This window comes from Cricetulus griseus, chromosome 7 (assembly GCF_003668045.3).
Source record: "Cricetulus griseus strain 17A/GY chromosome 7, alternate assembly CriGri-PICRH-1.0, whole genome shotgun sequence".
Lineage (NCBI taxonomy): Eukaryota > Metazoa > Chordata > Mammalia > Rodentia > Cricetidae > Cricetulus > Cricetulus griseus.
The window spans coordinates 92,882,657-92,906,982 of NC_048600.1; the positions used below are offsets into that span (position 1 = coordinate 92,882,657).

Consider the following 24,326-nt stretch of genomic DNA (forward strand, 5'->3'; position numbering starts at 1 on the left):
CAGTGTGGTCTACAGAATGAGTTCTGGCACAGCCAAAGCTACACAGACAAACTCCATCTCAAAACAACAGCAACAAAATTACATTTACTTATTTATTATGTGGGGCTGTGTACATACCACAACATACATGTGGAGGTCAGAGAATAATTTGCAGGAATTGGTTCTCTTTCCGCCATTATGTCCCAGTGATTGAATTCAGATTGTCAGGCTTGGCAGCTAGTGCAAGTTACTTTCATACTGATAACCTAAAAGTACATCTTTAATCTAAATAAAGTTTATTGATACATAATTTACATATAGTAAGTAATTTAAGACTTACAATATCTCTATTCACTCCAGAAAGTTCCCTTTCTGCAGTTAGTATGCCTACCTTTGTTGTCCCCATGTACTGGTTTGATTCTGTCAGTCTAGGTTAGTTCTGCAAGTCTGTGGTTCATGAATAGAATTCATCAAATGTGATCTTACTTTGCCTCCCTCCATTAAATTAGGAAGTAATTTTTATTATTTTTTGTATTCTTATGTATATGTTAGTTCCTTTTTCCTGATTGTTAATGAATATTGGATTAATTCATTGATGGGCTCATTGATAGACAGCATCCATTACTGAGCATTCGCATTCCTTTGCAGTCCCTATCCTGTTTCACCCCTTGTCTGCCCCTTGCCTCATTTATAATTATTGATTTGCTTTATTACTGTAGATTAGTTTGCATTTTATATTAGTGGAAAAAAAGCTCTTATTTGTAGTTCAGTGTAATTGCCGTGTAATTGTGTTAGTAGGTGATTTTATTTTAAAGCGCATCCTATTTTATTCTGTCTAGTGTCACATTATATGAATATAGTATAATTTGTTTACCCATTTATCTGCTGGTGAGCATTTGTATTTTATTTATTTATTTATTTATTTTGGCTGTTTAGAAATAGAGCTGGGTGTGGTGGTTTACACCTTCAATCTTAGCATTCAGGAAGCGCAGAGGCAGGCAGATGTCTGTGAGCTTGTGACAAACCTGGTCTTCATGGTCAGTTCCAGGCTACTAAGTGCTACAGAGGAAGACCTTGTCACCAAAATGATGAGGATGATGCAAAAGATAAAAAAATTGATAGGTTTTAGGTTCACTTGTATATGAATCTAAGATATGAGCAGATTTTTCATTATTCTTAAGTAAGTTCCAACCAATGCAAAAAGCAAACATACAAACAAAACAAAAGCAAAAAGAAAGCCTGCTTTATACAGATATTTCCATGACAGTCAGAATTACATAGGAAGACCTTATCTAAAAGTAAAATAAAATGAGTTACTGATGAATGCAAAAATTGGATGAATCTCATAGACATGATATTGAATGAAAATAACCAAATACAAAGAGCATACTTTACATAAAGCCTAAAAATAAGCAAAACAATCTGGCAATGGCATATTAAAAACAGTAACTGGGAGCTGAGTTCTGAAGGCCTTCCTGGTGTTGGCAGAGTTGAGGAGGTAATGGTGGGAAACATCAAAACCCCCTGAGCTCTCTCTCCAGATTACCTCCTGTGCTATATCCCTTGTGCTTCAGGTAGGAATGTTTGAAATGTTTACCTACAACACTTGTGCATTCCTTGTAAATGTATTTGCCATGTGTGCGTGCGTGTGCATGTGCGTGTGCGTGTGCGTGTGTGTCTGTGTGTGTGTGTGTGTGTGTGTGTGTGTGTGTGTGTGACTATTCATCCTAGAAACTTGTATATTTCTTGTATTCTTTTTGGAGGATCTCTTCAAATATTTTGGTTGTTTTCACCTAGATAATTAATTCTTACTTTTTTCTTATGTATATTATGTATAATTCAAGATAAAAATTCATGTATATTTCTCTTTAAATAGAGCATTCAGGAGGACTGAATAAGAGAATGAATTAATATTTAACAGTGGTATTTCAACTTGGCATGCTATGAAACACCCATTAAAACCTATTGGTTTATTTGAAAATATTGATGAAATATTAGATGAGTGTAATGTATTTGCAGCTTTGTTGAAGTAGTCTGTGTAGCAATATTTTCATCAACAATGAACTGCATATATTAAGGTGTTTCCTAACAAATTATATCATCTAATCACCCCATAGCCATCTTAGTTTGTGTCAGTATGCTCTGCAATATTGGCACTATGCCAGATTCACCTTTGAGGCATTTCTCAAGGTCTCTCTCTGTCAAGTGACACATAGCAGTATGGAAAATGAAAACAGGAGGACACGCCAGGTGATGGTGGCACATGCCTTTAATCCCAGCACTTGGGAGGCAGGCAGATTGCTGTGAGTTTGAGACCAGCCTGGTCTACAAGAGCTAGTTCCAGGACAGCCTCGAAAGCCACAGAGAAAACCTGTCTTGAAAAACCAAAAACCAACAAACAAACAAAAAACCCACAGGAAGACATGAAGAGGAATATATAATCTCATTTAAATGCAAATGCAAAATGCCCAATAAATTTTTGTTCTAGTAACCATAATAATAAAAAATTTTTATTAAGTTTGTCTCCTAAAACACCCTTAGATACCTAAATCCTACTCAAGCTCAAACCATTTGTAAATGACACACATGAAGTTGGGATTCAGGTCTAAATTCTGACAAATGCTCTTTATACTATACTACATCACTGCCTTCTCCCCTTCACTGTTTGCATAACTTGAAGTCCTTCAAAAACATAGATGTTTGTTGGCAGCTTAACATCCTCTAAAAAGAAAATCTTAGTATGCCTTATTTTCTTTCCATATAAAAAACTTTCCCCACCTTCCTATAGTAGAGAGCTAGAACCCCTGAAGCAATAGAGCCCAAAAGATGGCTCCTCATTGCTTTTTATCTTTCTGTCTTGTTTCACATATTTGTTTGTAAAATTTAAATAGCATAAAAGAGAGTGAGTGCTTTAATTTCCCAATCAAATCTGTGCCACTGTATGGCACAGAAAACCCTTAGGTGCCAGAAAATTGTACCAAGAGTTTGTACAATAATGGTAAAATCGAATTTTAATTTGTGCTATTTTTAAGTGGAAATCATAAATCACTTATTTTTGCAAATAACATTTCATTGATGTTTTAGTAAAATGGGCATAAAGCAACCATATATATGTTGACCACAAAATAGGACTTGCTAGGGAAAATTGTAAAGTTGGAGTTTAGGTTGAGCAGGTTTGAAGGAAAAGTCTTTGCTTTCATAACATTTGATGGTTTTAATTTACAAAATAGCATATTTATTTGGTAGTCACTTATTAAAATGAGTCATTTAACTCCTATTCATACTCATGAAATGCTTCAGAATAAACTATTACTAGGTACAATGTTTGCTTTGGTTGGTCCTCTATTAATTTTAGAAAAAACTTTTCTGACCAAAAAGTGTGTGACAATCAAATTAATTTCTGCTGTGTTTCATTGTGTTTGTAATTTTGCTGTGTGTGTTAATTTCAGGGGAGAATAGTCATGTTTATGTGTTTTGTGTATATAGATATATATTTCTGATTTCATTCAAACTGTTGTGTGTATGCCAGTTAAGAATGAAAGTGATGGGACAAAGGCAGTTAGCTCTGGGTTTTGATGCTCTAGAGAATTGGTTCTCCAGATCCACCCTCAGAAAGTTTGTGTTCCCTGAATCTCAAGGCTACAGTTACACAGCCTATTGTGTTAGCATTTGCAAAATAATTCCAGTGTCAATTTTCTAAAAAGTTGTCACTGAACTCCCTCTCTTCTTTAAATTTCAGGCCTTACTGGTTCTTCATCAGTTAGATAGCATCGATTTATGGAACCCTGATGCTCCTGTAGAGACATTTTGGGAAATTAGGTATATGTACTTTCAAATTTTAATTCAGATTACAATTTTAATTTTGTATTTTGTTTTGAATATGAGATTTATAGTATTTAGTTCATTGTAATATTTATTCAGCTATACCTATAGATATTTAATGATTTTGAAATTTTTTAGATTGAGAATATTAGGATATTTAACTGTAAGAAATATCACATATGCAAAACAACAGTTTTTTTTTTTTTTTTTTGCATTAGTGTTTTGCCATGGGAAAAATTTTAAATTGGTGCTAATTTTTATCACCCCGATACAAGTTTTTGCTGTGTCATGTATTATCCTCTATTATGTTAGTTCCACACATTTACAATTATATTTATTGTTTCGAGATAGGATCTGATTATGTAGCCTTGGCTAGCCTGGAACTTTCTATGTTGACCAGGCTGGCCTTGAAGTCGGCCTGCTTCTGCTGGGTCTAAAGGTGTGTCCTCCCATGCCTGGCTACAATTATGTTTTTTTTTTCTAACTAACTAACTAACTAACTAGTTATATGATTAAATTTTCTCTTATGTGCATTGGTGTTTTGCCTGCATGTAAGTTTGTGTGAGGGTGTTAGATCTTGGAGTTACAGACAGTTGTGAGCTTCCCCGTGGGTGCTGGGAATTGAACCCGAGTCCTCTGGAAGAGTTGCCAGTGCTCTTAACCTCTGAGCCATCTCTCTAGCCTCCTACAGTTGTGTTCTTAATAGATTTTTACATTAGAAGCCTAAAGTGTTAACATTTTATAAGTTTGCTTTTAGTTTTTAAAGCTCCAATTTTTAAAAGTAGGCACATAGCTCAGTAGTACAGTACATGATGAATAGGCATGAGGCTATGGCTTCAGTCCGCAGCATTGGAAGGTGGGAAAACTATGATCTTTTGTAAATCTTCCATAAATACTGGTGAATTTGGATAATAAGTTAAGAACATGCATATAAGTAAGAAAAATACACAGGATTCACTGTGTATTTCTGAACTGAATAGATAGCTGTCTTTTAATGAGCATAAAGGTACCATGTTAGGAAGATGTAAATCTGTAAATTTCAGGTTTTGCTGTCTTACCATAGACATGGGTGTGTTGAATCACTTGGAAGCTGAGTTAAAAACCTAAAGTCTAATAATGATATATTCATTGGAACCATGTGTAAATAACTGTCAATTTAACACATAAAAGAAAAAAACTTCATACATATAATATTTTAACATAATAAACTTGTATTGTCATTGTTACATTTTATATTTGTTTTCAGTAAGTCTTCAAAATTTGTAGTGTGTCTCACGAAGCACATCTCAATTTGTACAAGCTTCATTTAAAGTGCTTATGTAGTCATGTTGGTGGCTAGTGGCTCAACAATTAGACATAAATTCTAATATAATATCAAGAATAAGTTGGCAAATTTGTTCTCTAAAGGATGGGAAATAGGCCAGGCTTCTTGGCTCATCCATTCTATTATAAGTATGTACAGTTACATACCTCATGGGAATGAATGAGCGTGGCTGTGTTCCCCTGAAGCATCCTTTATAGAAGTTGGTGGGGTGGCTTTGTCCTGCAGGCAGCAATTTTCAGACCCTAGCTCTCAACTACTTTATTTCTTTGTAGTCTTTGCTGTGCATGTTAATTTATAATTTTTTCTTCCCCCGCCTGCAAGGATCGAATTCTTTTTAATTTGTTGTTATTAACATTTGAAGAAAACCATGAACAAGGGTAACCAAGCCTCTAAATTTACATCTATTATGAAATAATGCCTTTCAATGTATATGTCTATATTAGATTCTTGATGATTCTGTAACAATGAACTTTATGTTACTGCAGTTCACAAATGCTTTTTTACATCTGCAAGAAATTAACTAGCCATCAAATGCTTAGTAGCACAGAAATTCTCAAGTGGTTACGGGAAATTCTGATCTGCAGGAATAAATTTCTTCTTAAAAATAAGGTAAGCACAGTGACATTTCTTGTTGGAAATATTTGAATAGTAAGGAGATGTGTTAATTTCCTTTTGTTGCTATGATAAACGCCATGACACCGTGGCTTGTATGTCTTGATGACAGTCCATCATCGGGGGAAGCCAAGGCAGTAACTAAAGCAGAGACCATGGATGATTGCTACTTATTGGCTTGCTCTCTGTGGCTTGCTCATTTTGCAACCAGGACCACTGGGGGTAGCAACTGCCTGTGGTGGGCTGGACCCTCACCTATCAATCATCAGTCAAGAAAATGCCCCACATACTTGTCCACAGGCCTGAATGATTGAGGCATCTTCTTCATTAAGGTTCTTTCTTCTAAGATTACTCTAGCTTGTGTCAAGGTAACAAAAAGCTAAACCAGGGCTGGAGAGATGCCTCAGTGGTTAAGAGCACTGGCTGTTCTTCCAGAGGTCTGGAGTTCGATTCCCAGCAACCATATGGTGGCTCACAGCCACCCTCTGTAATGAGATCTGGTTGTAAGAGTTTTTGTTAGCTAGATTATATCCTACTTCAGCTTCTCCCTCAATGAAGTCATTATGAGAAATATAAGTACAAAGGGAATTGCTTGACAGTTCAACATTTAAATATTCTAGGCTTTGTCCTGATGATTTGAATGTTAATGAATTCTGGTTGATTTAAGTAGGACTCTGGATCAGGCCTATGAAGACTGGAGGCTATTATAATCACAGAAGGTTCAAAGAATCTGTCTTCTCTTTATTTTTAATTCAAAACATATATTACATGGCTCTCAGGGCTAAGCTAGTCTAGGAAATAATCTTTCAAAAGGCTAAAGGGCAAAGGTTCTTAATCTAGGTTTAATTTTGTATGCCTCCCTAAAGCTTTTGTCTATTAGCAGGGTATGGAGACACATACCTATTATTCCAGTGCTATTGAGGCCTGCCTGAGTTTAAGGCCAGCCTGAACTATACATTGAGATTTTGTTTCAAGCAAGGCCAGGAGATGTAACTTAATGGTAGAGAACTCTACTACTGTAGGGTCAGCAGATGATTTCATATCAGGAATCTTGTTTTAATTGAAATAAAATTTTTTAATCCCGAATTGTTGAAACATGTTGGAGTTCTGGGGAATAGAATTTCTTTTAACATAAAATTTGTATAATCAATTTAAAGGCTTTTTTATTATGACATAATTTAAAGAATACTTGATTAAATGAATTTTTATTCATGTCTAGAATCTTAGCTATGAGAAACCTTACAAGCATCATGATAAAATTTTGTTTAGAGTTTGCTGATGAAGAGGTATGGTTATTTGTATCTAGCTTATCTTGTTGTGTTAACATAGGAGAACTTAAGTTTATCCCAAAGATAAGATATTAGACTTAAGAATTTTGTGTGGGGGCTGGAGAGATAGCTCAGCAGTTAAGGGCACTTGCTGCTCTTCCAGAGGACCAGATGCAATATTGCTAGCACCCGTATGGCAACTCCCAACTGTCTATGACTCCAATTCCAGGGTGTTTGGCAGTTTGCTTCTCCGGACACATGGCATACAGACACAAATGCAGACAACCCCCCTCCCCCCCACCGCCCGCCCCACACACACAAAGAAAAAGAAAAGAATTTTGTATGGTGGCCTTGGTATAATGTCTGATAGCCAGTGTTAGTGATCTAATAGTGAAACAAAAGTTGTTTGTTGAATGCTGGAGAAAAAATTCAGTTGTTAAGAGCAGTCATAAGAACCAGAATTGAGATCCCAGCACACATGTAACAAGTCAGGTAGGTATCAGTGCGTGATATAACATCAGCTCCTGGGCTGGAGAGATGGCTCAGCAGTTAGGAGCACTGACTGTTCTTCCAGAGGTCCTGAGTTCAATTCCCGACAACCACATGGTGGCTCACAACACCTTGAATGAGATCTGGTGCCCTCTGCTGGCATGCAGGCCGAAGACTGTATACATAATAAATAAATAAATTAAAAAAAAATAACATCAGCTCCTAGACCATGGAAACTTGAACATCCTTGGACCTTGCTGACTTCCAACCTAGCTGAGAAATAATTCCCAAGTTCAGGGGACAGACCCTGCTTCAGAAGAATAGATGGAAAGTGATGGAGAAGGTCTCCTGGCACCCATTACATGTACACACACACACACACACACACACACACACACACACACACACACACACACAAATACAAATAATATTTATCAAAAAATTGAACATAGAATTACCATGCAATCGCATTGCTGTGTGCATGGTGGGGACTGTGTGTGGTCAAGTGCTGTAGCTAGTAAAATCAATGCTATGATGTACCCAGCATATAACTTTATCTTAAAAAGTAAATTTCTAATTATCCTGATTAGGCAAAATTGTTATCTATAACTCAAGAAGTATTTTAATTTTCTTGCAATAGACTTTATTTCACTAAGCATCTATATTGGAAAGTAGACAACTGAGAGGCATTTGGAAGAAAGACATTGCACAGACCTACTACATTGGTTAAATGAATATTTCTCAAGGCGAAGCATTGGGGTCAGCCTACACTAAGCCCTCTTCTTTCACAGATGTCAGTGCCTCAGTGGGACTCACTTCTTTTTTTCTAGCAGGCGGATAGAAGTTCCTGTCACTTTCTCTTCCTTTGTGGAGTAGGATGTGATGTTCCTGCTAGTGGAAATGCCACTCAGATGTCAATGGATCATGATGAGTTACTAAGGACCTGTACTCCTGGAGCATCTCTGCGGAAAGGAAAAGGAAATTCCTCCATGGTAGGTAGCTTCCTTTGTAACTCTCCTGTACCATCATCTCTACTCCATCTTTCTGAGTGGACTTTAGTAAATTTCAGTTAAATAATTTTGCGTGTTAGTTACAGATTGCTTAGAGTAGCTTTATTGCTGCTCACTGTGGAACCCTGAGCAAATTCTTCACAACTCTGTGCCTCAGTTTCTCAGATTTAAAATGGAGATAGCAGCCAGGTAGTGGTGGTGCATGCCTTTAATCCCAGTACTTGGGAGGCAGAGGCAGGCAGATCTCTGTGAGTTCAAGGCCAGCCTGGTCTACAGAGCAAGTTCTAGGACAGGCTCCAAAGTTACACAGAGAAACCCTGTCTTGGGAACACCTCTTACCCCCCCCCCCCCACACACACACATATAAAATGGAGATAGCAGGACATGGTGAAACACTCCTATAATCCAGAGGCTGAGGCAGGAAGATCACAAATTGATGTTTTGTTTTGTTTGTTTTTTAAACATAGGGTATCACTAAGTAGCTCTGCTATTCCGGAACTTCTGTGTATACCAGGCTGGTCTCAAATTGAGAGGTCTGACGGTCTGACTATACCACCATACCTGGCCTTTTAAATTTTACTGTTTTTTTTTTTTTCTTTTTCTTTTTTTTTTTTTAAATGTGTATGGGTGTTTTGTCTACCTGTATATCTGTGTACTCATGTGTGCCTGGTGTCTGCAGAGGCCAGAAGAGGTCTTCTGATGCCATGGAATATGAGTGCTGGGAAGTTACCTCAGGTCTTCTGGAAGGACAAATCAAGTGCTTAGTGTCCTAAACTGTTGGGCTTATTCTTCTTTCTCAGAGGAGGCAAGTGTGAAGCTGGCTTGGTCTATATAGTGAGACTTCAAAAACAACAACAACAACAAAACAAACCAATAAGCAGAAAGTGATTACTAATAATAGTTAAAAATAAATAATGCATATATAATATTCTTGCTCCAGAGTTGTTGGGAGGGCTGATAGCTGTAATCATTCTGGTGTGAACCCTGTAAGAAAATCTCTATTCATATTCGGAAGTAAAACTAAAGGAGGTTCAAATGGACTGAAATAAAACAAAGTATTGATTTTGCTAATTATTATGGATTAGTGTTGTTAAGATTTTATTTCTTTTTGCTTTTAGTTTTTATTTATATATACATAACATGTATTTATGTATTCATACAGTCTTGCTTTATGACTCAGGCTAGTCTTGAATTCACTGTAATCCTCCTCTTCAGCCTTGAAAGTGCTATGATTATAGGCATGGACAGTCATGCTTGGAGTTTTAAATTTTAAGATTGGGTCTCATATAGTCAAGGCTGGCCTTGATCCTCTTGCCCCTTCCACACAAGTGCTGAGATTATAGGTATGTATTGCTATCCCCAGCAGGACATTTATTTCTATGTGTAAATGTCCTTAAAATATAAATCATAATATGAGCAGTTACAAAATCATAATGGAAAGATTTGTTTTTCAGACATAGCCTTTTTATCCTCAGTTTTCCTGTAACCTCTTGAGGGGGAAACCCCACTAAGCCCTGTAGCAGCAGCAGTATTATAGTTGGCCCACATACTCTATATATGCTTTGTAATGTATTTTTGCAGTTAATGGTTGGGCAGTGTCAGATCAGATGCGTGTGTCTTGTGCTGCACTGTTTAGTTTGTATGTCATTGTTTCAGTCAGTTCTACCATGATGTTATTCCTCTTCCCTCTAAGAAGTAGTGCTTCATGTTGCTTCCTCTTCCTTTGTCATTTATGGTTGACTCATAAGTGGATCACAGTATTGCTGCAATAGACTCTGTTTTAGTGTCTTGTATATTTGTTATGGATTTTATTTATATTTCTGAAATCTAAAGTAATAACCTATTTGAATTGAAACATAATACCATTATGCATTATGTTGGTTCACGTCATCTAATTTAGAGTAAGGGACATCAGAAAAAGATCTTATGATTAAAAAGGAGAATTATTTTTAGTTTTGTGTGCAGTGATAGATGGTATTGTTGAGTTTGCAAATGAAGTCACCTAAGTTGCAGATATATCTCCCCTCCTGCCTCCCAGGATAGCACAGCAGGGTGCAGTGGAACCCCACCAATATGCAGACAAGCCCAGACCAAGCTAGAAGTGGCCTTGTACATGTTTCTGTGGAGTCCTGACACTGAAGCTGTTCTGGTTGCTATGTCCTGTTTCCGCCACCTCTGTGAGGAAGCAGATATCCGGTGTGGCGTGGATGAAGTGTCAGTACACAACTTCTTGCCCAACTATAACACATTCATGGAATTCGCCTCTGTCAGCAATATGATGTCAACAGGTAAATGTGGGTAGTGTTTTTCTTTCTTTTTAAGTCTGTTACTCTGACTAACATCTACTTATTTTTACAGTGGAGTGTATTTAAGATAACAGTTTGAAAGATTCCAGGGCTAATTCAAACTGTTTACTTGGAATCCTTTTGTGAATGAGGTAGGATAAAATTCAGTGACATTTGAAATAAGAGTTTTTACTGAATTTTTTAAATGTTCACTTTTCCTAATAACTGGCACTGTAAATTGCTTTTAGCTGTAGACTATAGAAATTACTCTCCTTGAGTTTTAGTGAGGAGATTTTAAAACATAGGTGTGGAGATGTTGCTTTTGTGTTCTAGACTTTATGGAGTTGGAAATGAGTACTCTGGTAGAGGCTGGTAAGAATATGTGTTCAGCTTGGTCATCAGAGTCATTCATTGTATTCCTTCACTCTGCTCTGTGTGGGGCTTAACAAGTTCCTAGTTGTGAAGAAAGCTGTAAGCACTAACTGAGTTTGCTGTTGTCTTTGCTTAGGAAGAGCAGCCCTTCAGAAGAGAGTAATGGCCCTGCTGAGACGCATTGAGCACCCCACTGCAGGAAACACTGAGGTATGGCCTCAGCAGCAGTGGCACCCCTCCTAGGCCCCCACTCTCATGTTTGAGCTATGTGCATTTTACATTTAGGATATGCTACTCAAAACCTGGCAGTTACATACTGATTTTGAGTTCACCACTAAATTTGCTTCCTAGTGATAATTAACTTCATTTTAGGCTTGGGAAGATACACATGCAAAATGGGAACAGGCTACAAAACTAATCCTTAACTACCCGAAAGCCAAAATGGAAGATGGCCAGGTGAGTTTGTTCAGTAGATTTTTGTGTATTAATTGATCTGTTGCTTTACTTAAGTAATCTTTTGTGAGCTACTCAGAATAGTTGACTATATAGAGTTGTTTTAAGACCACTTAGGGTTCATCTAGGTCTGTATTGCCCAATATTGTAGCTGTTAGCTACATATATCTGTTAGAATGTAAGTTCTAACTCGTTTAAGTTAGATAAATTAAACTTATTTTCGCAGTTTTTTACTACCCAAAATTGAGCATTTATTTGCTGTGTTGGACAGTAGAGATGTAGAATGTTACATCACCCCAGAAATACCTCTGCTAGAGACCACATAGGTGGGGGAGCATTCATTTACCTTTTCTTGTTCTTCCTTCATCCTAGCATTTCAATGAACTTTTAGAAAAGATGTAGTAGCTGCAGATAGAGAAAAATAAAATTTCTAACAATTCTCATGTGGTTTGTTTTGCAACAAGATCTGGTTATTTATCCCTGCTGGTCTAGAACTCAATTTGTAGAACAGGCTCTCCTTTAGTTTGCATTGATCCTCTTGCTTTAACTTCCCAAATGCTGGGATCATAGATATGTGCCACCCTGTCTGACTCTTTAGGTTGTATTGTTAGATACTCTAAAAAGGATCTAGTGGGCAGACAGTTGAGCCCATTTTAAGGTTAAATGCAATTTTAAACTTTGGGCATTTCGACTGGCATTGTGGTGTACTCATTTATTCCCAGCACTCAGGGGACAGAGGCAGGTGGATCTCTGCAAGTTTGAGACCAGCCTGGTCTACAAAAGCTACTTCCAGGACAGCTTCCAAAGCCACAGAGAAACCCTGCCTCAAACCCCAACAAAACAAAACAAAAAACTTTGGGCATTTCACTTAACTATTATTATCAAGCTATCATTTCATTCATCCACTATCATCAATTGTCTGTCATCTGGTAATTAATAATTAATTGGTATTTATGTATAATTGAGTTGTACCACCCATACTGCTCTCATTATTAGGTCTTTGGAAGAAACTGTATATAGGCCAGGTGGTACAGAGATGCACATGTAGGCAAAACATTTAAATACATAAAACTAAAATTTTAAAAATGTGCATGGTAATTTCAAGCTTTGTTTTTTAAAATGTACTTTTCTTACTGGGAAAGAGTAATTTGTAAGATTTTATCCAATTTATGTTGAATTCATGCTTTTCACAAAAATGTTGTGTTTAGGCTGCAGAAAGCCTTCATAAAACTATTGTTAAAAGACGGATGTCCCATGTCAGTGGAGGTGGATCCATAGACTTGTCTGACACAGACTCCCTGCAGGAATGGATCAACATGACTGGCTTCCTTTGTGCCCTTGGTGGGGTATGCCTGCAACAGAGAAGCAGCTCTGGCTTAGCAACCTACAGCCCACCTATGGGTCCTGTCAGTGAGCGCAAAGGGTCAATGATTTCCGTAATGTCTTCAGAAGGGAATGTTGATACACCTGTCAGCAGATTTATGGACCGGCTTCTGTCCTTAATGGTGTGTAACCACGAGAAAGTGGGGCTTCAGATACGGACCAACGTTAAGGATCTGGTGGGTCTGGAGTTGAGTCCTGCTCTGTATCCAATGTTGTTTAACAAACTGAAGAATACCATCAGCAAGTTTTTTGACTCTCAAGGACAGGTGAAGTCTTCTCCACTTTGTTTTTTACCCTTCCCTAGGAGTAAAATAATATGTTTGAGATAAATGAAGAGTGTTTCTTTCAAATTGTTTAATTAGGTACCAACATGATAATCCACTTACAATTTTTAAAAAATTGTCATAATTATATAGAAAAAAGAATCATGTAATCTAGGGATTGGTCTGCTTCTAAAGAACTCAGGCCTGTGGGTGTGATTGGAGTTATAAATCTTGGACATAGGCATTAATACCTGTGTGTGTATTACTGTGTTTGTGTATTTGCCTGTGGTGCACTTGAATGTGATAGTCACGTCAATTTCATTGTCCTATGATCTGTTTTCTGTGTGTTGATGCGATATCACTAATGGATTTTGTTTTTTGTGTAGGTATTATTGACTGATAGCAATACTCAGTTTGTAGAGCAAACTATAGCCATAATGAAGAACCTGCTGGATAATCATACTGAAGGCAGCTCTGAGCATCTGGGACAAGCTAGCATTGAAACAATGATGTTAAATCTGGTCAGGTAAGCATTTTGCTATTGAAACAGCAGAGACATACTTTAATAGGTAAGACCTCAGGCTGGGCGTTGGTGGCGCATGCCTTTAATCCCAGCACTCAGGAGGCAGAGGCAGGTGAATCTCTGAGTTTGAGGCCAGCCTGGTCTCAGAGTGAGTGCCAGGATAGGCTCCAAAGCTACACAGAGAAACCCAGTCTCTAAAACCCCCCCAACCCCCCCAAAAAAGAGGTAAGACCTCTTATGCACTGATAATGGGAATGATGAAATGATAATGGGAAATTGGCATTCTTTGTTACAGATCCAGTGTAGTCTATGACAGTAAGACAATCAGAAGTTGTGTATGGTCCTACCTAAACAATATTTAAATATTAATCATGTGTAAAGTTACATTTCCTTAAAGATTAAAATATTTAGAATACCTTCATTTTTGTCCATATCTGATCATTTTTTGTTCTGTGCTTGCTTAGATATGTTCGTGTGCTTGGGAATATGGTCCATGCAATTCAAATAAAAACAAAACTGTGTCAGTTAGTTGAAGTAATGATGGCAAGAAGAGATGATCTCTCATTTTGTCAGGAGATGAAATTTAGGTGAGTTCTCAGAAGAGCAAAATAGGGTCTCATTAATATGTGAAGTGGTGCGTAGAAAAGTAGTAGCGCTTGATTATATGGGGAAAGGGAGGCGGGTAAAGAAGTGTTGTTCAGATTTGTTTTTTTTGTTTTTTTTTTTTTTTCTGAATATCTTTCCAAGTTTCTCAAAGCTCTGTATCCATGGGAATCTGTTTTGATGTTTATCTCCCTCCCTCCCTCCCTCCCTCCCTCCCTCCCTCCCTCCTCCCCCTCCCTCCTCTCCCTCCCTCCCTCCCTCCCTCCCTCCCTAAATCTCCCCTTTTCTAAAGGTAATTCATGGGTACTTAAAGTTTGATTCTGTGTGCACATTGGCAGTATAGGGTCAGTGCAGAAAGGACCAGCATCCAAGTTGTATCTTTTTGTGCCCTTCTAACTTTTATTTCATTACACATGATAGCAGTATCTCTTCTATAAAATCATACTGAATTCATTGACTATTTGCTGTATTAGAACAGTCTTTTGGTGTATTGGCATACACCTGCAGTCTCAACAGTCAGAAGCTCAAGGCCAACCTGGGTTATACAATTGTACAGCTAAACTCTTGTCTAAATAATCAATCAGTGAGAGAGAGAAAGAAAAAGAGCTAAAAATTGGTTCTTTTCCTTTTCTTCATTCTGCAGGAATAAAATGGTAGAATACCTAACAGACTGGGTTATGGGAACATCAAACCAAGCAGCAGATGATGATGTAAAGTGTCTTACAAGGTGAGAGAAAGACTGGCCGACCTTTAAGTACTGTCATGTTTTACCGTATTCATGAAAGCCACTACAGGAATAGCTGTTAAGCATTTATAACACACTGTATTTAACTTGTTTTGTAGGTGGTAAGCTTTTGCATTTGAAATATATAAAATTTTTCTTATTTTTATGGAAAGATTTAGTTGAAATAAATGTGAGGGAAGTGGTGTTGGCTTAGGAAGAATGTTTAACAGTTATTGAGAAAGAAGATTCATAAAGTATTAGATTGTATTATCTTAGGATTAGATAAAGGTGTTGATTGGGGAACATAATTATGTTGAGTCTAAGGCATAATTGCTTAGGTTTGCTTTAATGACAGATGATTGGTGAAATCTAATGATAACTGAACAGTATGACAGCTTCATCTTTTTCTCTGGCCAGGTATAACTTGACAGTATATACCTTTTTTTTTTTTTTTTTTTTTTTTTTTTTGGTTGGTTGATTGATTTAATTTTTTCATTTTTATAATAACTGTGATGTTGGAGCTTGAATCCAAGATGTGTAAATGCTAAATTGGTCTACATCCTCAGCCCCATACTTTTGATTTAAAATAGATATTATATTAAAGTTTACTTGGCTGAAAGTGTGTAGTCTTTGTGTGTATTCTAGACTTGTCATATTTACTGATATTACTTAGGTTGTGCTTATAGTTTAATTAATGAAATAGAGAGCTCCTAAAGTTTGTGTCCAAAAGTCTCATAGTTTCTAAATTGCTTTTCTTTAGAGATTTGGACCAAGCAAGCATGGAAGCAGTAGTTTCACTCCTCGCTGGTCTTCCACTACAGCCTGAAGAAGGAGATGGGGTGGAACTAATGGAGGCCAAATCACAGTTATTTCTTAAGTAAATTTCAACTACCAAAAACCAAAGCAAAAAGCAAATATAGCTTCCTCCCTCCCAAACAAAGAACTGTAATTAAGTAGCTAATTGTTGCATTTAAAAGAAGACCTAGTTGCTTTTGTATTGTGGCCATTGGCTGTTCTCATCAAACATACCATATCTACTGTTTTTTTTTTAAAAAATAATTCGATCATTAAATTTTTCCTTGTAACAAATCTAGGTTGCTTCATTAAGTCATTTAAAAACGACAATGTCTAAGCCAGGTATGGTGGTACACACCTTCAATCCCTGTGCTTGGGAGACAGAGGTAGGCAGATCTCTGAGTTTGAGACCAGCCTGGTCTACAAAGTTAGTTCCAGAATAGCCAGGGCTACAGACAAACCCTGTCTCAAAAGGGGCGGGGTGGGGGTGGACAATATCCTAACTATTTGGATCATATATGCTAAATATTAAAAATGACACATTTTTATACATCTTCTGTGCCTATGTCATGAAATGAATACTGTATTTTGTCAAGATAAAATAATTCTCACAACAACTTAATAGTGAACTACATTAACTTCTCAACCCAAGATGAGAAAAGCATATATTCATGGCCATACATAGTGTCACATATGATCACTTGGAATGTATGTTTAGCTTTCTGGTTGTTGGGGCCTGCACTATGTAAAGGTCAGTCTTTGTATTTCCCAGGTACTTCACACTATTTATGAACCTTTTGAATGACTGTAGTGAAGTTGAAGATGAAAATGCACAAACAGGTGGCAGAAAACGTGGCATGTCTCGGAGGCTGGCATCCCTGAGGCACTGTACGGTGCTTGCAATGTCAAACTTACTCAATGCTAATGTGGACAGTGGACTCATGCACTCCATAGGTGAGATCAAATGAAAGCTACACATAAAACTGTCCCAGCATGGTGGTATGCACCTTTAATCTCATCAATCAGGAGCACAAAATAGGAGGATTTCTATGAGTTCAAGGCCTGCCTGGTCTACACAGTGAGTTCCAGGCCAGCCAAACCTACACAGTGACCCTGTCTCTAAACAAACAAAATAAAAAAGAATTCAAAACCCTAGAGGGCTGGGCTGGAGAATTGACCCAGTCATTAAAAGAGCATTGGCTGTTCTTTCAGAGGACCTTGGGTTAATTCCCAGTACCCACATGATAACTCACAGTCACCTGTAACTCCAATCCCAGGGAATATGATTGTGCCTCCTGACCTCCATGATAACCAGGCATACATGTAGTGCCCCGACATACATGCATGCAAAACAAACACATAAAATAATAAATTAAACCTAGAGTTGACATGGCTTGTAAAACAAAAATTGCTTCAGTCAGGCTGCGGTTGTAAATTTGCATCTGTCTGTCTCAGGCTTAGGTTATCACAAGGATCTCCAGACAAGAGCTACATTTATGGAAGTTCTGACAAAAATCCTTCAACAAGGAACAGAATTTGACACACTTGCTGAAACGGTGTTGGCAGATCGGTTTGAGAGACTTGTGGAACTGGTCACAATGATGGGAGACCAAGGAGAGCTCCCTATAGCTATGGCTCTGGCCAATGTGGTCCCTTGTTCTCAGTGGGTAAGTTTATTGAGAAAGTAGGGAAGTAGAATGCCTGCCATATAGCCAAAGTTTCAAAATAGGTTTGTTCACAAATGTTTATTAGGTGAATTGATAAAATGTAAGAACTAGAAAAAAATTTATAGCAGAGAATGCAGCTCAGTTAGTAGAATGCTTTCTCTAGCACCACAGAAAATCAGTCGTGGTTGTACATGCCTATAATCCCAGCACTCGGAGGCTGGGAGCAAGATCAGAAGTTCAAGCTCCTCCTGGGTTAGATAGTGAGTTTGAGGCCAGCTTGAACATTACAAGACTGTCTCAAAAAAGAAAAGTGTGCCAAGTTGAACCATTAAACTTTTTTTTTCTTCATGTATTTTGTTTTCCTCTATAGGGAAGTGGTTGGTACTTCTTGCTCCGACTAGTATTTTCTTTCTTTCCACCCCAATGGAAAAGTCCATTTAATTATCAATATAAAGAAAATGTAAACCCACTGATGTGATCTCATATCTTTGTATATTAGATAAAGTAATTAGTAAACCTAACTTTAGTTGTTGGTGATGCTAAATCTATAATCTGTGATTTATGCTTGTTTACCTCTGCCTTATGTAATTTAGTTTTTATTTGGAGCATTACATATTCATTTGCATTTGAAGTCATACTGGATGTGGTGGCACACACTTGTAATCCTTGCACTTGGGAAGTGGAAGCAAGAGAATAAAGAATCAAAGGTTAGATAATAAGTTTAAGGCCAGCTTGGGTTACATAAGACCCTGTCTTAAAACAAGATGGACCAATAAAATACTATAGGCATATATGGCTATTTGGCCTTCTAAATTAATTTTGTTTCCTGAGCGTTGATTCCAGGGCCTCATACATGTTAGGCAAGTGCTTTATTACTGAGCTGCACTCTGCCCATAAAACTACAACATTCTTAATAATACATGCTAAAACTTTGAGAAAGCTGTTGTTCATTTCTATTTTTAAAAGTCATATGGATCCTTGTGATGTTGCCTATGCTTTAATCTCCACATTGGGGAGGCAAAGGCAGGTAGATCTCTGGTCTACATGGCAAGTTTCAGGCCTGCTGGAGCTATATAGTGAGGCCCCCCTCTCTCTTTTTTAAAGCCATGTGGTTTATTTTACCAAAATAAGAATAACTTCTAAATACTAAGGTGTTCTTAGTTTCTGCTTAAAAGCTATGATGGGAGAGTAAGGACTTGGTAAAATGACTCTGCATTTAAGAGCACTTGGTTTCCAGCTCTCACATTGTCACTCACAACTTGCAACTCCTGTCCCAGGAGATTGGGTTCCCTCTTCTGGCCTCATTAGGTAAAACAACTGCTCACATAAAATTTAAAAAAACTAGAAAACCTCCCCATAGGAGGGGCTGGAGAGAGGTTTTCTTAGTTAAGAGTACTTGCTGCTGTGTAAAAGGACGGAGTTCAGATCCCAGTACTCCATCAGACAGCTAACCTTTTCTGGCCTCCATGGACACCCTTACACATGTGTGCCTATGTACACATAAATTGAAAATACACATTTAAAAGCTCCTAAATGTTAAAAACAGGCTGTAAGATCATGTTTCTTATATCTAAAAATAAAACACACATTCTGGATTATGATCCTACACCTAATCTGGACCTGCCTAATTTCTTCTTCCATTTAATGCTATCTGGTACTCTCCCCACTCTATGGTCCTCAGATGTGCTAACTGTTTCCACCCTAAGATATACTTGCTGCTGCAGCTGCTGCTGCTTTCTGGAATGCTTCTCTGACTGTTTTGATTTGATTCAGTTTGGTTTTAGAAAGATGTGAGCTCTATCTTAACATGAGCTCCATCTTCTTACGAGTTTTTTTTTTTTTTTTTTTTTTTAGAAGAGGGTCTCACCTTGTGGCTCTGAAACTCACTGAGTAGGCATTTGTCTGATTCTCTTTGCCACATTCTGGGATTACAGGCATGCAGCTTCACATCTAGCTTATTTATAAATGTAATTTTATACCCATTGGTTAGCAACACTCCTAAATTATCATTTTCATACTAATATTATTTCACATATCTTCAAATGTATCATAAATATTCTGATTTATTTATTTTAGTATTTACCAGTAATTAAAAATATTAGTAGTTTTCTTAACAAAGAATCCAGTTCTGGTGATGTAGCCTAGGGGTAGAGTTCTTGTCTAGCATGTCAGAGACCCTATTCTTGATCCCTAGCATAAGAAAACAAAAGTTGATTTGAGTCAAAAAAGCTTAAGTTCATTGTCTTTAATTTTTTTAAAGATTTATTTTATGTATATGCATGCTCTATCTGCATGTATGGCTTTATGCTAGAAGAGGGTATCAGATTCCACTAGAGATGGCTGTGAACCACCATGTGGTTGCTCACGACCTCTGGAAGAGCAGCTGATGCTCTTAACCACTGTACTATCTCTCCAGCCCCCTCATTTTATTTTCTTACAGTAAATATATTTGAGCTTTATATTAAATGACTTAAAATACTTTTTTTAAAAGATTTTATTTATTATGTATACAACATTCTGTTTCCATGTATGTCTGCACACCAGAAGAGGGCACCAGATCTCATAACGGATGGTTGTGAGCCACCATGTGGTTGCTGGGAATTGAACTCAGGACCTCTGGAAGAGCAGTCAGTGTTCTTAACCTCTGAGCCATCTATCCAGCCCTTAAAATACTTTTTATACTTACTTTTTTGGAGATTGGATTTTTCTGTGTGGCCCTGGCTGGCCTGGAATTCACTGTGTAGAATCAGGATATAGCCTCAAATTCACAAAGATCCTCTGCTTCCCCATTGTAGGAATTAAAGGCACGTACCACCATACCTGACCTTAATTACTTGAAATTTTTTTTGTGTGTGTGAGATTTATTTTTATTTTGTATGTATAGATGTTTTATCAAAATGTATATTTGTGCACCATGTGTGTGCAGTGCCCAAAGAGACCAGAAGAGACTGTTGGATTCCTTGAAACTGGAGTTAAAATGGTTATCAGTTGCATGTGGGTGCTGGGAATTGAACCTGGGTCTTCTGGAAGAGCAGCCAGTGCTGTCAACTGCAGATCCATCTCTCTATCCCTTTAAATTACTTGTGTTCTTTGACAATTGCATACATATGAACAATGTCTCTTGATCATATACACCAGTGGTTCTCAACTTTCCTAATGTTGCAGTCATTTAATACAGTTTCTCATGTTGTGCGTATCCCAACCATAAAATTATTTTGTTGCTACTTCATAACTGTAATTTTGCTACTGTTATGAATCAACTTGTAAATATTTGATATTCAGCCCATGTGAAAGGGTTGTTTGACTCAACCAAAGGGGTCAAGCCCCACAGGTTGAGAACCTTTGCTCCCTACTCCCACCCCCCCCCTCCCTTTTTTTTTTCTTTTCTTTTTTTTTCTAAGACAAGATATCAATATGGCTTGGAACTCTTTTAAAAACAAACAACTCAGGACCATCCATATTAGTTAATTCTGAGGAAGTGTGGGTACCTTTTAACAATGTTTTCCTTTGTTTTGTTTTGCTTGGGACTTTTATGTAGCCTGGTCTCAATTCATAATTTTCCTGGGTACTGTGATGACAAGTATGTTTTTTTTTGTTGTTTGTTTTTGTTTTTTTTTTTGGTTTTTCGAGACAGGGTTTCTCTGTGGCTTTGGAGGCTGTCCTGGAACTAGCTCTCGTAGACCAGGCTGGCCTCGAACTCACAGAGATCCACCTGCCTCTGCCTCCCTAGTGCTGGGATTAAAGGCGTGCGCCACCAACGCCCGGCTTCCAACCTTTTTAAAAATTTAAATCTACCTAAGAAAAAAGTAAAATTGTTTACACAAACCCAATTTTGTTTGTTACCAGGATGAGCTGGCTCGAGTTCTGGTTACTTTGTTTGATTCTCGGCACTTACTGTACCAACTGCTCTGGAACATGTTTTCTAAGGAAGTAGAATTGGCAGACTCCATGCAGACTCTTTTCCGAGGCAATAGCTTGGCCAGTAAGATAATGACATTCTGCTTTAAGGTTTGTGTCATTCGTTTTATGTGTATGCGTATACTAGGTTTGTTGAGAAGAAATTATTTACAGAATGTATTAGGTTGGTTACCTTTTCAAAATGAAAGATGTATGAGTCTGTGCCTAACTGTGCATTTCTTTAGGTATATGGTGCTACTTATCTACAAAAGCTCTTGGATCCTTTATTACGTATTGTGATCACATCCTCAGATTGGCAGCATGTTAGCTTTGAAGTCGATCCTACCAGGTTTGTTATCTTGTCAAAATTGTTCCCTCCCTGCTCCCCCGTACTACATGAGGTAGCCTTTATGTTTCTGTCTGTTATGATATGGTTCGAGGTGGGACCTTTGGTGGATCCCATGGTGGGTGAGCAGCAAACAGCGGGTGAGAAACAGACAGAGACCTGCAGACAAAACTTATGTGAAAGCTTATTGGGGAGGGGGGGGACAGAGATGGAAAGCTGCTTTCTCAGAAACAACAGAAAGAGAAAGAGAGAGGAAGTGGGTGGAGTTTGCCTCTTAAAGGGACCTTCACACCTTTGTACAGAGCCAGGGTACTGCTTGCCATGCACAGAGGTGGCACACTTTGCCAGGTCCCCAAGGGGCAGGTCCAAGTTTGCCTCGATTACAACATTCCTCCCTTCTTTTTTTATTATTAAAAAGGTGTTTAGTTCGGTGTGGCAGGTTAGGGAATGAGGGCCTTGAGTTCACAAGACTGCTTCTTGTTGACTTGGGGGGCATCAACCATCTTTGGGGGCCCTGAGTAAGTTGGGGTGCTGCCACATACTGGGGTAGCTGATGATTTCATTGATGTCCAGGCTCTATGGAACTCTTTGGTGCCTCTTGGACCTGGCAAGATGTTGGCAGAACAGAGGACAAGGTTAAGATTAGGAAATTTTTTTTTCTCTCATGTCCTGGTAATTGAGGGGGTGGGTGTCAGGACCAGCCAAAGGTGGGGAGGCTTGGGCTTCTCAGGGCCTGGTAATTGAGGGAGGAAGCATCTGACCTGGAATCCTCCAAGTCGACTCCCCAGAACTTACAAGAATTCTTTGAGTTTGTGAAAAGACAAATTTTAGACACATTAGTATTTCCACTGTTTATAATCAGTACTGGAATTTACATTGTAGAAATGACAGTATACTCATGTCAGAAATGATTTTGGCTGAAACCATTAACGTTCTTCCTCCCATCTGGAAAACTGTGACAGATGTTTTTAGCACAATGAAAAGTACCTTTGAAGTCTATAATTAGAAAACGACCAAAAGGAGTTTTAAAATCTTGAGCTTGCAGTTGTGATCATATAGTATAATAGTGTGGTGTTTAGTACTCTGTCAGAATTAGATTAATAGCTTATCAGAACTTCATTGTTAAAGACTACTATGAACTTTTTTTTAGAGTCTTAATATTTAACAGTAGCATAATGAAAGAGAGAGAGAGAGAGAGAGAGAGAGAGAGAGAGAGAGAGATCTAGAACATACTTAATTCTTTTAAATGTTTCATCACTTTTTCTTTTTCAGCACTTAAGCCTTTCTATCCTCAGACCTTCATAACTTGCATTCACACACCTTAGTTCACTTTCTTAGACCCTGAAACATTCTTAGATCCTCACATCTTATACGGTCATGTCTTTACATAAGCTTTACACCTTAAAACACCTTCTTAGACCTTAAAACATTCTTTGATCCTCACATCTTAAGCTCTCCTATCTTTACATAGATAAACCTTAAAGCATTTGTTCGTTTGTTCCTGATTCATGTTTTATGAGTTTATCCCCCTTTCTGAGTCTGGTATTGAGAAGGCAGCTGAAGCCTTCTTGGGCAGCTTGGGCAGCACTGGAGCCATGCGACTGGCCACTTTTTTTTTTTTTTAATATTTATTTATTTATTTATTTATTTATTACGTGAACAGTGTTATGCTTGCATGTTGCTTGCAGGCCAGAGGAGGGCACCAGATGCCATTATAGATGGTTGTGAGCCACCATGTGGTTGCTGGGAATTGAACTCAGGACCTTTGGAAGAACAAGCAGTGCTCTTAACCACTGAGCCATCTCTCCAGCCCCGTGACTGGCCACTTTTAAACTGGTAAATGCTTTCACTTTGGCCCATCTTGTTCCTGTCCAAGTATTTCACCTCTAGTGGCACAATACGAATGCCCCGGCTGTCCCTCTTAATCATGGCTTCGGTTCTAAAACCAACAAAATAGAACATCAGTCCTATTCCATTATTCCTAGCTGTGGTATCCTGGTGGCTTAAGCTTGCTTTGAGCACTGTTAATTTTTTCAGAATAAATGCCTTGGGGCCCCATGGGACACTCGGCTAAGAGCATGGAGGGGACTGAGAGAGGCAAGAAGTGGGGACTCTTGTGTGGCAGTCCTCCTGCCTGCTCCCAAGATCCAACTATGAGCTTTTGTTAATCTAAAATAGATCTTTATAACCTTAAATTTTTATTATAATATAGAATATACTTTAGGCCAGAATTAAGTCACATACACAGTATGTTGTAATAGATCTAACCGTATATTAAACAGGAGTTGAGTAAAATAAGAAAGGGAGAATCCATGTGTGTTGAGTGAAAGAAAGCTGACTTCTCCATCTCTGACTCGCACATTTTAGCAAGCAGGCGGGGCATTTAAAGAAAGAGTAGACAGAATGCTCAGGTCTTTGGAGCAAAGAAAGCTGATTTGTTGATGGTGGATCACGTGAGTGGGGTCCCTGCCTGAAGTGGGTGTTTGGCCAGCTCTGCCAAAAAGCACGCCA

The 24,326-nt window shown here is 38.0% G+C and overlaps 1 protein-coding gene across 7 annotated transcripts in view; it reads left to right on the forward strand.

The window, feature by feature from the left end:
* The window catches only part of LOC100770202 (neurofibromin), a 235,751-nt gene that overhangs the window by 94,290 nt on the left and 117,135 nt on the right, over window positions 1-24,326 (forward strand). For 5 of the 7 annotated variants that reach the window (XM_027426538.2, XM_027426535.2, XM_035447928.1 and 2 more), the window contains exons 15-29: window positions 3,719-3,798; window positions 5,611-5,734; window positions 8,325-8,486; window positions 10,543-10,792; window positions 11,298-11,371; window positions 11,534-11,617; window positions 12,823-13,263; window positions 13,647-13,786; window positions 14,248-14,370; window positions 15,030-15,113; window positions 15,871-15,987; window positions 16,678-16,859; window positions 17,361-17,572; window positions 21,419-21,580; window positions 21,715-21,818. In XM_027426538.2, the coding sequence (XP_027282339.1) occupies window positions 3,719-3,798; window positions 5,611-5,734; window positions 8,325-8,486; window positions 10,543-10,792; window positions 11,298-11,371; window positions 11,534-11,617; window positions 12,823-13,263; window positions 13,647-13,786; window positions 14,248-14,370; window positions 15,030-15,113; window positions 15,871-15,987; window positions 16,678-16,859; window positions 17,361-17,572; window positions 21,419-21,580; window positions 21,715-21,818 (2,339 nt within the window). The remainder of the gene's footprint in view (window positions 1-3,718; window positions 3,799-5,610; window positions 5,735-8,324; window positions 8,487-10,542; window positions 10,793-11,297; window positions 11,372-11,533; window positions 11,618-12,822; window positions 13,264-13,646; window positions 13,787-14,247; window positions 14,371-15,029; window positions 15,114-15,870; window positions 15,988-16,677; window positions 16,860-17,360; window positions 17,573-21,418; window positions 21,581-21,714; window positions 21,819-24,326) is intronic. The other 2 variants (XM_027426533.2, XM_035447929.1) reach the window with 2 other exon arrangements.